The 14,076-nt window shown below is 42.4% G+C and overlaps 1 protein-coding gene across 2 annotated transcripts in view; it reads left to right on the top strand.

Moving 5' to 3' along the window:
• Positions 1–14,076, top strand: part of chd6 (chromodomain helicase DNA binding protein 6) — a 61,192-nt gene that overhangs the window by 41,323 nt on the left and 5,793 nt on the right. Inside the window, exons 23-41 of one of the 2 annotated variants that reach the window (XM_087801643.1) lie at positions 817–1,019; positions 1,969–2,049; positions 2,742–2,860; positions 2,928–3,087; positions 3,167–3,256; positions 3,317–3,420; positions 3,493–3,622; positions 4,722–4,794; positions 4,901–4,958; positions 5,120–5,486; positions 5,546–5,754; positions 6,126–6,223; positions 6,413–7,117; positions 7,914–8,168; positions 8,331–8,649; positions 9,252–10,262; positions 11,012–11,163; positions 11,296–11,544; positions 12,902–13,387. In XM_087801643.1, coding sequence (XP_087657769.1) covers positions 817–1,019; positions 1,969–2,049; positions 2,742–2,860; positions 2,928–3,087; positions 3,167–3,256; positions 3,317–3,420; positions 3,493–3,622; positions 4,722–4,794; positions 4,901–4,958; positions 5,120–5,486; positions 5,546–5,754; positions 6,126–6,223; positions 6,413–7,117; positions 7,914–8,168; positions 8,331–8,649; positions 9,252–10,262; positions 11,012–11,163; positions 11,296–11,544; positions 12,902–13,387 — 4,869 coding nt within the window. Of the gene's footprint in view, positions 1–816; positions 1,020–1,968; positions 2,050–2,741; positions 2,861–2,927; positions 3,088–3,166; positions 3,257–3,316; positions 3,421–3,492; positions 3,623–4,721; positions 4,795–4,900; positions 4,959–5,119; positions 5,487–5,545; positions 5,755–6,125; positions 6,224–6,412; positions 7,118–7,913; positions 8,169–8,330; positions 8,650–9,251; positions 10,263–11,011; positions 11,164–11,295; positions 11,545–12,835; positions 13,388–14,076 lie in introns of both variants that reach the window. The other variant, XM_087801642.1, reaches the window with a different exon arrangement.

The raw sequence follows: 14,076 nt of genomic DNA, 5'->3' as shown, positions 1-14,076 counted from the left end.
GTGAGGTTTAGACTGAGCATTTATTTTATGGACATTCTAGGGCAGAAAAATATCTTCATAGATCACATGTATCGATTTTTAAATATGGTTCAAAAGAATCCTTTTTAAACAAATGACCAAACATTTAAAGTCTCAATGGCAGAAAACACTCTTGTGTTGCTTTTTTTTCTCATTTCTCTTTTATGTTCCTCTTTGTGTTTGTTGTTTATTGTCATGTTTCTTGCAGTAAATCCTGTTTGTCAAGCATCTGTTGTGTCTCACGTTGCATGTTGTCTGGGCAAGAATCTTGTCTAAGATAAGATACGACAGACTTCCGTTCTTCATAGTATCTTATTTGATTGTTGATCTGCCACAAGTATCTTTCTGTCTTATTACGTATATTCAATATTGACTGTATGTAACATATAACATGTTAAAATATCGTCTTTATTCTTGTCATTTAATTGATAGTTTTTCCTCTTGTTTCTTAAAAGTTTCTGATTGATATTAGTAAACAATGTTTGTATTGCACAGCAAAGTAGTTTCAAATAAACTACATAAACATGCGATCAGAAGAGTTCAGTCAATTATAAAACTGTGCAACAACAACACTAATGATCGTGTTTGTTTCACGTCTTAATCAGTGAAGACTGTAGAAAAAAGAGGGGAATTCGCTGGAGGAAGGAAAAGTAAACAAGGGCAGGATGTTGTTAATGAGACAGACGTGATGATGTCATCACAGTCCTACACATGTCATACTCTATCACCGAGTAAATGATTCAACGTGATGTTCTCTGAGTCCATCTCTGCCAACAAACTGTTTCCCCTGAATCTTAGGAATCCCTTGTCATCGACACGCCTCGGGTCAGGAAACAAACCCGCCACTACAACTCCTTCGAGGACGACGAGCTGATGGAGTTCTCCGAGCTGGACAGTGACTCGGAGGAGAGGCCCAGTCGGACCCGTCGCCTGGGCGAGAGGGCCCGGCGGTACCTCAGAGCCGAGTGCTTCAGGGTGGAGAAGAACCTGCTCATATTCGGGTGAGAAAAATGTCCGGGATTCCATCTGCGTAGTTTCCCACATGCTTCAAAGATGAGGTAGATGTTCTTCAAAACCATGTGAGCAAGTGAAAAGTTTCTTGAAACCCCTTTGCTCGGTGACAGTGGGAGAAATGGAAGATGAGTTTGACTTGTTTTGGAACAGAATGCTTTAATTATTAGGCCAGTTTATAAGTTTGAGGCCAAAAAGGAGGTAACCAAGACTGAAACTACCGAAAATTAATGAACTAAATACTTAAATTAGCAACGTAATGTTTTGTACTGTTTTTACTGAAGTCTATCACATTGAACTGAATTATGTTTTTTATTTTATTTGTATATTTAATTCTGTAGTTTGTTACTGTGGGGTTGATGGCTGCTATATAAATATGTACATAATATATATAGAAAAAAAACATATATGAACAAAGATTTGTATATATTATTATTTATTTTTCAAGAATGCAGAAGACAAAACTATATGTTTTTCTATCAAACTTGTTATAATAATAAACTGTAAATGACTGACCAGCAGAAAAATAAGAGTGAAAAGATCTCTATTAGGACCCACAGTTGTGAAGTGACTGTCATGAGGACCTCTGAGCTATATGCAGCCGCTTCTTGCCTGTCAATCATCTGGCTGCGCTTTTGATAAATCATCATGTTTCGGCAGAAGGTTTTTTTCGGTGATAAAAATTGTTTTCTCCGAAAAACCAAAAATGTTGTGCATTTTTCTTTCATGGCGAGATTTTTGGTGCGATCCTTAACTTTCAGTGTATGTTCTATAGGAGTCAATTGTCAATTTTCGTGTCATGTTGTAAAGCAGAATGTAATCGCTTGAAGCTCCTGAAGGTGTCGCTATAGAACACCTTCCTCCTCCAGCTTCCAGTGTGTCCAATTCTGTTCTTTTTTCTCACCGTCTAAAATCGGATCTTTCCTGGCTTGTGTGTAGCTGGGGACGCTGGAAAGACATCCTCACCCACGGACGTTTCAAGTGGAACCTCGCAGAGAGAGACATGGAGGCCATTTGTCGGTGAGTCCTCAGTCTTACGACGATAGTTTAAAATATCTGCAACCAGGTGTTTGACAGCGTTGACTCACGAGCATATGTGAACGATTGTAAAAAAATACAAGTGTTTAATGTACTTATACAGGGTTAAAAAATTCAAAATAAATACAGTGCTGTCAGAGTATTTCTCTACGAGGCTAATAACTACGACTTGTGGTACTGCTTATTTGTTTACAAACATTTGAACAGATTTTTGAGCGTCATATATATCACATAGAATCTCTTCAAGGACAGTAAGAACAACCAGAATTGATGCATAAGGCACTAGATTGTAATGTACACTTTGTTTTTTTAATTAAAGGATTTTAAAATGTACCTTATGGTAATCATGTTAAATAAAAGTTTTGTCATTTAACTGTTATGTTGGGTATCATTTAAAACATATTTGGAGTGGGTCTAAAATAAAAAGTTTTTGTCTGATAACTATTTGAAGGGCTTAGATGTCATAGGATTTTTTTTCTTTGAATAGAGTCAGAACCTTCTAGTGGTTTAGTTGTGCAACTGCAATTGAAAGATCACTAAAAACTGAGGTTGAACGGGTCACAGAAGCTTCAACTACATGTTGAGAGAACGTGTTAAACATCGACTCCTCTAATGGCAACAGCGTCAGTACAATATGATGATTCTCAAGACACGAGTGTGTTGTCGTCGTGCAGGGCTCTGCTGGTCTACTGCCTGAAACACTACAAAGGAGACGACAAGATCAAGAGCTTCATGTGGGATCTGATTACACCCAGTAAGGAGGGTCAAGACCAGACGCTGCTCAATCACTCAGGTGACTCATCTGGTTCGTCACAACACTGCAGTGCAGAGAAAGTAAACAACCACTCTTTTGTTTCCAGGTCTATCGGCTCCGGTTCCTCGCGGTCGAAAAGGGAAGAAGCTGAAGAACCAGATGAACGTCCCTGAGCTGAAGAACGCAGACTGGCTGGTGCAGTGTAACCCAGAGGTGATCCTGCAGGACGACAGCTACAAGAAGCACCTCAAACAGCATTGCAACAAGTCCGTCCTTCTCTTCCTTTAAATCCTGTTCATATCTGGTCTGGTCTTCAACTCTCACACTCCTCACTTCCCTGTGAAGGGTTCTCTTGAGGGTGAGGATGCTCTACTATCTGAAGGTAGAAGTTCTGGGCGAAGCTGCCACCAGATCTCTGGAGGGAGTCTCTGCCAGGTATTTAAAGAGAGTTTCTAGCACTGCTGGAAATGTTCTGAATACAAATGTATTTCCAAGTAAACTGGAGGTTCCGCTGCCCGACATCGACTACATCGAGATTCCGGCCACGTGGTGGGATGCAGACGCAGACAAGTCTCTCCTCATAGGGGTCCACAAACATGGTGCCTGATGCTACCACACATTTGTTAAACATGAGGTGCGCTTGTGGCTGACATGAAGATCTGTTGTCTCAGGCTACGAGCGCTACCACGCCATGCGAGCCGATCCGGATCTATGTTTCCTGGAGAGAGTCGGGATGCCGGACGTCACTGCTCTTTGTGCTGAGTCAGGAGCGGGAGAGGCTGCGGCAGAACCCACTGACAGGTGCAGTCCGACTGCCTGCTATCTCTTCCACTCTATACTATCATACTATAAACACAACCTGAGCTTTTATATATGTGTAGTTTCATTCTTTAAATCTGGTGTTGTAGTTGAAAAAACATTTTTTTATTCAATCGTTTAGTTCTTCTCATACACAGTTCTGTTTTGTGTACATTATACACATACAATAGTACCATTTTTATATGCAATTTAAATATCTTTAAATTAAACGGGTCATTACTTTAAAACTACATTTGAGGATTATCATATGGGGTGGGAGTTTTTACAATTAATTTAAATACATTTTTTGGTTGTTTAAAAACAATTTATTTTGTGATTATGTGATTATGAAACATAATGTATTTGTATATATATAAAGCCAAATGATGGTTTAAATGTAGGGTAAGTACTAGTTTACTTAATTAATTCCAAATCCACAATATATAATTCTTATCATCTTTGCAGAAAACATTAACCTTAAATTTTCAGACCTTTTATTTTTTGCAAAAACAACAGATCATTTCCCCGATCAATAAATAAAGTATCTTCTCAGCTTTATTGATCTCTCTTTGACAATGTCAGTCATTATAGGTAAACATTTTAAACTCCTTCTGTTTCTCTATTACTTATATATTAACTATATTCATATAGAAAAAACTATTTAAAAAGAAAAAAGTGAGGCCTTTTCAAACACGCTGAAGAAGTTTCTGTTGACCTTTAAACTGATAAGTGACAAGTCATTGGACCTCATCAAGTAATGAAGCCTTGTTGTTTCTGACTTAGAAAGTTTGCTCAAGAAGAGATCGTCGACGTATGAGCATCACTTTAGGTTGTTGATCCACCGTCACGTCAATTTAAGATGATAGTTGAGGATGCATTTAATCTTTATAGTTCTTCTGGTTCACGTTTCAACTAATCATGTTCCTCCAAAGATGTAAAGAAATGTTCTAAATGATTTTCTAAAATAATAAATAAAAAGAAAATCCAATTCTGTGTAAAAATGGTTTCCTGGGTAACGTTCTTTGAATTGTGTCCAAGCAGACTTGAGTTGATCTGAAAATGTAGGATTAGCTGGTTTACTGTGTTTGTGGCCTTCTGTCAGCGTCTGCAAAAGTGAAGAGGTGAAGGACGACAGCAAAGCAGACGGAGGAGAGGAACGAGATGAAAATGGGAAGGTGAGTAGAGAATGAAGTGGTTCTTTAAATGTGGGTTTAAAAGTAATTTATAGACTTTTATTTTACAATATAATCATTTCATCGCTTTGTTTTTGTCATTTGTCAGGAAGAAGAAACCTGCTCCAGTACAGACACGTCAGAAAAGCCTGACAGCACAGGACCAGGTGAGAAACTAAATATACTCATCATTGAAGGAGAAATAAAGTGTAATTTCAGCTGAATTTTAAGGAAAATTTAAGGAATTATTTGCTATTAAGATTATTTTATCTTTGTTTTGATTTAATTTTAAATCCAGTTCCAGAAACATTTTATTTTCTTTCAACAGACCTGCAGATCTCAGCGGACATGTGTGCCTCTGATACGACGCTGGTTACCACGACAACATCGATCGGAACAGGAACCGGAGTCGCGGCGCTCCACGTGATCCAGGCCCGACCGCTGTGGCCCACCGGGCCTTCCCTCACCGCCCGAGTCCGCCGTCTGATAACAGCCTATCAGAGGTTCACGCTCCGGCGGGAGCCGATGTTCAGGCACGACTTCTTACTGCACGACAGCCTCGTTGCCATGGGGATGGGTGGAGCCGCGGGTCACATGGCTGGCGGACCCTTGACGTGGCAGCTGAGCGAGGAGCTGAGGCGCTGCTCTGTGGTTCCTACAGAACCAGACCCTCTTTTTCTGGAGTGGCAGAGAAGGTGACGAGTCTTCCCGGAGTGATTCACCAGATTCAGAGTCTAAAAGTGTCGTTCTTCAGGTGGACTCGTCGAGAGCAGTCGGACTTCTACCGCACCGTCTCCTCGTTCGGGGTGGTCTACGACCCGGAGAGGAAGGTCTTCGACTGGTCCCAGTTCAGGGCTCTGGCCAGACTGGAGAGGAAAACCGACGAGAGTTTGGAGAGATACTTCAACTCCTTCGTCAACATGTGCAGGACGGCGTGCAAGCTTCCCCCGAGGAAGGAAGAAGGTGAAGAACAAACATCCCCGATGTCTAGTTATTTAAAGTATATTTTTATCTTTCTCTGAACGTTAATTAAGATAAGATGAGCCTTAATTAATCCCATTGTTGAGGAATTTCAACAAGATCAGAAGCAAAGATCACACAATGTTTACACACATTAAACATGAAAAGAAAAAAACAGAGAATATTCTTTTTTACGCTATATATACTGTGTTTATATATATATATATATATATATATATATATATATAATTTAAACATTTTAATTCCATATTTGATTGTGACAAATGATTTCAAGAGTGTCAAATGTCTCTCCATCATTCTCCATACTTTGCTCCACCGTCCATCTTTTAAAATTCTCCTCCCCGGGTCAACAGGTCTGGTGGATCCTGCTGTTCTCGTAGAACCGCTGACGGAGGAGAGAGCAGCACGGACTCTGTATCGCATTGAGCTGCTCCGCAAGATCAGAGAGCAGGTTCGTTGGCCTCACATGAAATGTTGAGGTTGCAAGTTCAAATAAATGTTGTTAAATTGAACAAGCAAATCATTTAATGGATTTATTTTATTAAGAACGTCTCTCCCAGCATTAAATGAGGCACTACTGTATATTTAAGCAAAACTATATATCAATTAATCACTATTCTCAATCATGTGTCTCCTCCAGGTACTCCGTCACCCTCTGCTCTCCGCCCGCCTCCAGCTGTGCCGCCCCTCCCTCTACCTGCCCGTGTGGTGGGAGTCCGGGAAGCACGACCGGGACCTGCTCATCGGAGCGGCCCGTCACGGCTTGACCCGGACGGACTTCTACATCCTCAACGACCCGCAGCTGAGCTTCCTGGAGGCTCACAGGAACTACGTCAGGGGTCACCCCGCACACCTCCACCATCACGGCGCCCTCGTGGCTCACCCGGGAATCCCCTCGTCCTCGCAGCTGCCTCACTGCTGCCTGTACGACTCGCCGCTCGGAGGTCACTCTCCTCATCCCCCCGAGTATCCTCAACCGTCGCCGCAACCCGCCTCCGCCTCTCATCTCCCACCGCCGTCTTTGCACGACGCCGCTCCGACGAACCTGGCGATGGTGTCCGGATCTCGTGCGGATTTCCTGGACTGTCCTCCTCTGGATGAGAGCCTGGAGCTGGGGTCGCTGCAGCACGACACGGACGCTCTGCACGGAGGCAAAGCTTCCAAAGACGCGCTCAACGGTTTCCCTTTCAACTCCGTGACCGGAGGACAGAGCATGCTGAACTCGTATGGAGTCGGGAGTGCTGACCTGGACTCAAAGCTCCGTAGCGACGTTCTCGTGGGCGAGCAGGGATCGTCGGAGGAAACTGGCCTCATGGCTCCATCGGTGGAGCTGGATCGCTTACAGGTAAAACTTAAAGGCTTCATCTCAGTGAGAAGCGTTTACATTAGGGCTTAACAGTTTTGGAAAACGTTTGTATTACTTTTTCTTTTTCAAAACCAATTTAGCGATAGATTCAGTATTTAAAGAATTACACACTTCATTAAAAACAGCACAAAAATAACACAATAATAAAAAACAAGATACATTCCATTAGTGAAATAACATGTTAACATGTTGAGATAAAACAGTTAATTAAAAGAAAGTAAACCCATTGATTAACCCGGTTAGTTGTTAAAATGCATATAAAAGCGAGTCTATAAAAGTGATTTAAAATAAGGCACGGACTCAGCCAGTCCAACAATACATTAGATTAAATAAACATATGAATGATAATAAGATGAATTGATTTATACATAATTCGATTTGAAATACAAAATCTTTATATATCTCTTGAATAGAATCTTAATTAAAACACAACATACCTGGAATGGACATTATAATAAATCAATTACAAATATATTAAACAAATAAAGTGCAAGAATCTTTTTAATAAAACCAAAGAAGAAAAAAAAAACACTGAACGATGGCTCTGCTCCGCCTGTTTTTATTTCTGCTGCCCCCTGCTGTTATGACGGCGTAAGCGTTTCTTTTTCTTTTTTTTTCAATTCAGCCTCGGCTATTTGAAAGTTGCATTCTATTATATGGCAATGTCACTTCTAATTTAAATAAATCCTTCAGCCCTGATTTATTCTTTGAAGTTTAAATCATATTCAAAAGATGATGATAATAAAACCTTATTTCCGTATAACTTGATCCACAGGCTTCCTGGGATTGTGCAGATCATTCCAGTCCAGCTCACCACATGTTCAACGAGTCCGACACAATCCTGGGCCCCTCAGGACTGGAGCCCGGGTTCCTGGAGGAAGAGGATGACGAGGCCCAGAGAGGAGCTGCAGGAGAGGAGGAAGGGGGAACTCTGGAAGAGTGTCTGGGTCTACCGCCTTCTTCTTCGCCCCCCAACCCTTCAGCAGTCGACTCTGTGGAGCCTCTGACGTCGAGTTACATGCTGTTCAAGGTGAGTCATGTGATCATCGTCAGAGTGATCTTTATTCATCTTATAATTCAACCTGGAAAAGTCTTTTATTAAAAACTGGAAAAAGCACTGAGACTCCATCAAGGAGCACAGTTTAAATGACAATACACTAAATATTTCTCCACTTTTCATCCTTAAATGTAGGATATTGGCGTGAATGAGGACCAGAGCACGGATCAGACGGATCTGTCGGCCAGTCCTCCTCCCCCCTACGTCGCCCCTCCTCCCCTCTCCCTGCCAGACATCAACTCCAACGACCCCCAGGACAGTCTGGACCACTCAGAGGTCGCAGAGAGTCTCGCTGTTCCTGTGGAGGAAGGAGAGAATGAAGATCAAATCTCTGGCTTTGAAGACATGGAGGATGAGGAGGAGGAGGAGGAGGAAGGAGTCTTGGCCAAGGAGAGAGTTGAAGAAATGGGAAAGCAAAGAGAAGAGATGCTTAACGGAGAAGATCCAGATCAAGGTTTGTACCAACGTTAAAAGATCTCGTGCAGAGTTTGATGACTATATGAACATCTAACCATTTAGTAACTTAATGGAGAGGAACGTGACTGCCCTATTATAGGGCTGTGTATTGGCAGTAATCTGGTGACACGATATGTATCACGATACATGTGTGAAGATGAGACTTATTGCGATACTGTTGGCCAGTCTTGAAAGATGTTAGTAGTAGATGTTAGTTTTGTGATGGAAGCTATAGATTCATTTGACTAATCGATTAATTGATCTTTTCTTTGAAAAATATATTCTAGTTAGTCAAAGATCGATGAAGAATGCACAGTAAAAAATATAACAATTCACGTAAATGACATAACAAATAAAAACAAATGAAAGTGTATATATATACATATATACAGTATATATATATATTCCCAAAATATAACTAAAGAACTGATTTTTACAGATTATTCAAGTCATGGTAAAATAAAAAACATTTTTCTACTCCAATCACTTAAGTATTTGTTTCACCTCTTGATTATTGTTATAATATAATATAATATAACTTGTAAAGTCACCTTAAATGTTTTGAAAATTAAATTAAGGGCATTATTTTTATTTTTAAAGTGCCAGACGAGGATGATGGGATAGCGATGGCAGCAGAGTTGGAAGAACAGAACGATCATAAGAAGAACATGAAGAGTGAAGGAGAGTTGAAAGAAGATCTGTCCAAAGACATGCTTCCTTACCTTGGAAAGCTGGAGCAAGAGAATAGCCTGGTGTGTCCGGAGACCATCGAGGAACCAGAGGAGGAAGTGAACCAACTGATTCTGTATCAGGAGGAGGAGACCCTGGAAAACCCTCTTGAATCAGGGGCGTTGATCGGAAACGCTCCCGATGAGATCCTGCAGGAGACGACCACATCGGAGGACTCTGCAGCAGATGAAGTCCAGGATGCTGGTGAGAAGATTCCAGATGTTCTGGAGGACAACATCACAGACGAGTTTGACAACAGGGACTTTAACCCTACTGTGGACTTGATAAAGGATTCAGAACCTTCTGAAAGTCAGTCAAACCACCAAATGGAAGATGTCCACGAATCCAAAGCAGATGATTTAAAAATTCCCCAGGTGGACAGTGAAGAGGTGGAACCTGGGGTTGAAGAAGAGGAGACGAAGAGCGAGAGTGATCAGAGCTGTGACGTCAAGCCAGAAGCATATCCTCCCTACAAGGTCAAGTCAGAGGAGCTGGTGCCCAAACTGAAGTGTTCAGATGAGGATGTTAAACCTGACGACTTGAGCCTTCGCATGAAGACGGAAACCACGGACGAAATCAAACCTGAAGCCAAACCTGAAGATTTGGAGGCAGCAATGTTGACCGACAAGCTGAAGACGGAGGCAAAACCTGATGTTCTCCACGCAAACATCAAGTCCGAGGTGAAGCCCGAGGGTAGAGAGAACCCCCCGCAGGTGGAACCCGAAGACCTGAAGATGACAGCCAGAGTTGAGATCAAAGCCGAGACCAAACAAGAGCTTCTGGAGGCAGACAGCACCATCTTGACTCCCAAACTAGAGCAAACGGAAGATTTTGTGATGAAGGAGGAGGAGCAGGTGAAGGAGGAGAGACCAGCGACTCCAGGTAAGAGCTTACGATGCTATCGGCTCATTCACAACGTTAGTACAAGCGTTCCTCGCCTCATCTCGGTTCATTTAATCCATTCATTCTTGGTTATTTAGTGACGGCTGATTGGTTGCTTCCATCCAGTATTAACGTTCTATGTTGCTATGTAAAATAGTTATTCACAGCTGAGATGATTGGCTGGGCGGCAAAGCGTTACAGGAGCTGTTCAGGTCACCTTTATCAAGAGGGTTGTTAAGAGGGATGACGCTTCATATGCAACGTTGACTTTGCAAGTTCAAATAAATATTGTTAAATAAATGTTCTTTATACAAACAAGTGATAAAATAAATAGTCACTACTTTCCGTGTGGTTTACAGAACAAGTAAAATATTGTAGATATAATAGTTTTTCTGGTCGCTGCAATGCTTTATTTAAATTCTACGTCTATGTTACGATGTAAAAAGTGATCGATGGCTGTGATTGGTTAGCTGGGCGGCAGAGCATTATGTTCAGGTCACCGACACAGTGGAGGTTGTTGATAGACGACTCGTATGCAATGTCGAGTTTGCAAATTAAAGAAATGCTGTTAACTAAATTATTTTGTGAAAGATGTGATGGTTTCTACTTCCTTTAACGTGTGAGGTTTTTACAATTTAAACCCACGAGAAACGAGGGTCAACAAACTTAATCATGGAGTTGAAATATTCCAACCTACTACTGACGCCAAGAAACTACAGTTGAAATATTCTTTTGTTCTTGTGCCTCAGTCTGTGCCGTCGGCGGATACATGGGCAGTCCCAGGTTTGCAAACCCCATCTCCGCATGTGAACTCCCAGACGGCCTTCCTGACGCCAGAGAGCCCACCATCGCTCAGCTGCTGCAGGAGAAGGCACTGTATTCCTACTCGGAGTGGCCGAAGGTGAGACTTTCTTCACGTCTGCCAGAAGATATTGAGCATCAACTGTATCTTATGAGGAGAATCTGGTCCCAAATATTTAACATTTAACCAGAAAAAAGTCCCAAAATGAGTTCCCGTCTTCCTTCTTCTCAGGACCGAGTGATCATCAACCGCCTGGACAGCATCTGTCACACCATCCTCAAGGGGAAGTGGCCTTCTTCCAACGAGCAGTACGACTGTCCCAGCACCGCCGCCGCCAACTCCTGCGTCCCGCAGCAGCACCATCGAGCCGCGTTCATTCCCACCACGGTGTCGGCTTCTGTCCCGGGCCAGAGCCGGATGCAGCAGTCCAGCCCCGGTCTCGGGTTCACGCTCCCTCCTCCTCTGACCAGACTACCAAAGGTGAGGAAGTCGCTCCCTGGTGCACGGATGAATCTGCCATCTGTCCGTCGTTATCTCTCATGTCATGTGGCGTCCAGCAGGGGTCAGTGTCTCTGAAGAACAGTGTTCGCTCCAGAAGAGAAACATGTGATTTTTGTGCCTTGTTTGAAACTTTTTATCTGCAGTTCGCTTAATTTTTAGGAGGGATTTCACTGAGGGGCCTATGGGGTCTATGGCAAGTGTCGAACTCAGGGCCCCAGAGCGTCAGTGTCAGTCTGCAGACCCCCCGACTCGAGTTATTTTATGTGGCCGGCAGCATCTAATCAAAAAGATTAATGTTCATTTTGATATTGTGACCGTCGTAGAGTTAGGCGTTAGTTAAGGTTAGCTAACGAAAATGAAATTATACGTCAACAGAGACTTATTAACGGTCCTCGAAAGATTATAATAACATAAAAATAAGTGGCACGTCCTGCAAAAAATCCATGCAGAATAATATGTTTCAGTAATTTATTTCCTTTTCGATACTTGACTAAAATAGCATTTTGACAGGTCAAAAGTCAAAGGTCTTTTTTAAATAATAATAATAAAATAATGTATGAATCTTACACTGAAACTTATCAGCCAATCAATGATCTCTGGGTTAATCCACCGACCTTTGATCCCGGTGACGTGTGACGCGTCACTTACAATACTAGAGACTTTGTTCAGTTAGCATCGGATTGAATGTGGAAATTAAATCCTTGTATAATGGTAGAGCAGAGAAGAGTTAATAATAATATTAATTAATCCGTCCCGGAGGTCTCCACCGCCAAGGGACTCGTTGTATAAACAAAGCGGAGCGTGGTTACAGTTGGCTGGAGGAGGAGTGAAGCCATTATTACTTTATAATGGACTCTCGTAACCTCTCGTTCGTCCAGATTTCAACTTTATAAAGTAATAAAGTGTAAAACATGGTCATGATGAGGAACTTACTGTGTCTTGAAGAGAAGGACATTTACTTCATCTTAAAAAACAAAAAATATCACAATAAAAATATTAAACCTACACAAAAAAAAGATCTCATAAACGCTAAAACAAATGATTTTAAGATATAACTTAACCCCAGATTTAACCTGTTTTACTGGAGACTTGTTTTACTGTTATTGTTGTTCATTTGTGTCAGAAACGATGTCGTCATGTTTGTACTCGATATCTTGACGGTGAACAATCAACCATCTCTCTGTCGTCTTTGTCCATATGTGTGTTTAACAAAAACATCATCTCTCTCCCATTCTTGTCCCACCCTCACCCACCCTGTCCACCCTCGCAGTACTCGCCGCGGGGAAGCGCTTACGGGCGCGGAGCTTGGCGCCTCAACTCCTTACCTCTCTTGCAGGAGCGACTCGTGGCTCCTCCCTACCTCCCTGAGGTCAAACGAGTCGGGGGGCGACGGTTCGACTACGAAGCCGCCGCCAAAGCGTTATCCGCCAAATCGTCCTCCGGCGCCGACAAGCTCCCGGTCGTGGCTCCGCCCTCTCACCCCACTGGAGCCATGTTGATCAACGGCTGGCAGGAGGCCGCCATCGATCTGACCAAGTCCTCGGCAGACGCCAGGTCCGGTGAAGCGGTGGTAGCTCCTGGAGCTGGAGGCTCTCACAAGCTCCCTCCTCCTCCCATCACCGCCCCCTTAACCAGCTCGATGGGAATCGACATGGCCGGGATTTTGCAGGCCGGACTCATCCATCCTGTCACGGGGCAGATCGTGAACGGAAGCCTGAGAGGAGACGATGCACTGAGGAGGAAGCGAGGGAGGAGGAGAAACGTGGACGCTCTTTACTCCGAGTTCTCCAAGAGTCGAGGACTGCAGCTGTCAGAGACCCAGGTGTGTGTCTGTGTTTGTGTGTTTAGAATCTCTTGATATGATACTTGTCAAGATACAGGAACCATTATACGATATATCATGATAGTGTAGTAACAAGTATATATGTGTAGTATTGTCCAGTACTTGAGTGTGGTGTTGTGATAGTGTAGTAACAAGTATATATGTGTAGTATTGTCCAGTACTTGACTCTGGTGTTGTGATAGTGTAGTAACAAGTATATATGTGTAGTATTGTCCAGTACTTGACTCTGGTGTTGTGATAGTGTAGTAACAAGTATATGTGTAGTATTGTCGAGTACTTGACTCTGGTGTTGTGATAATGTAGTAACAAGTATTTATGTGAAGTATTGTCCAGTACTTGACTCTGGTGTTGTGATAGTGTAGTAACAAGGATATATGTGTAGTATTGTCCAGTACTTGACTCTGGTGTTGTTATAGTGTAGTAACAAGTATATATGTGTAGTATTGTCCAGTACTTGACTCTGGTGTTGTGATAGTGTAGTAACAAGGATATATGTGTAGTATTGTCCAGTACTTGACTCTGGTGTTGTGATAGTGTAGTAACAAGGATATATGTGTAGTATTGTCCAGTACTTGACTCTGGTGTTGTGATAGTGTAGTAACAAGTATATATGTGTAGTATTGTCCAGTACTTGACTCTGGTGTTGTGATAGTGTAGTAACAAGTATA

Source organism: Callionymus lyra, chromosome 10, assembly GCF_982586985.1.
Source record: "Callionymus lyra chromosome 10, fCalLyr1.hap1.1, whole genome shotgun sequence".
Lineage (NCBI taxonomy): Eukaryota > Metazoa > Chordata > Actinopteri > Syngnathiformes > Callionymidae > Callionymus > Callionymus lyra.
The sequence above is the reverse complement of the archived record's forward strand: the minus strand, read 5'-3'. Positions and strand labels throughout refer to the sequence as shown.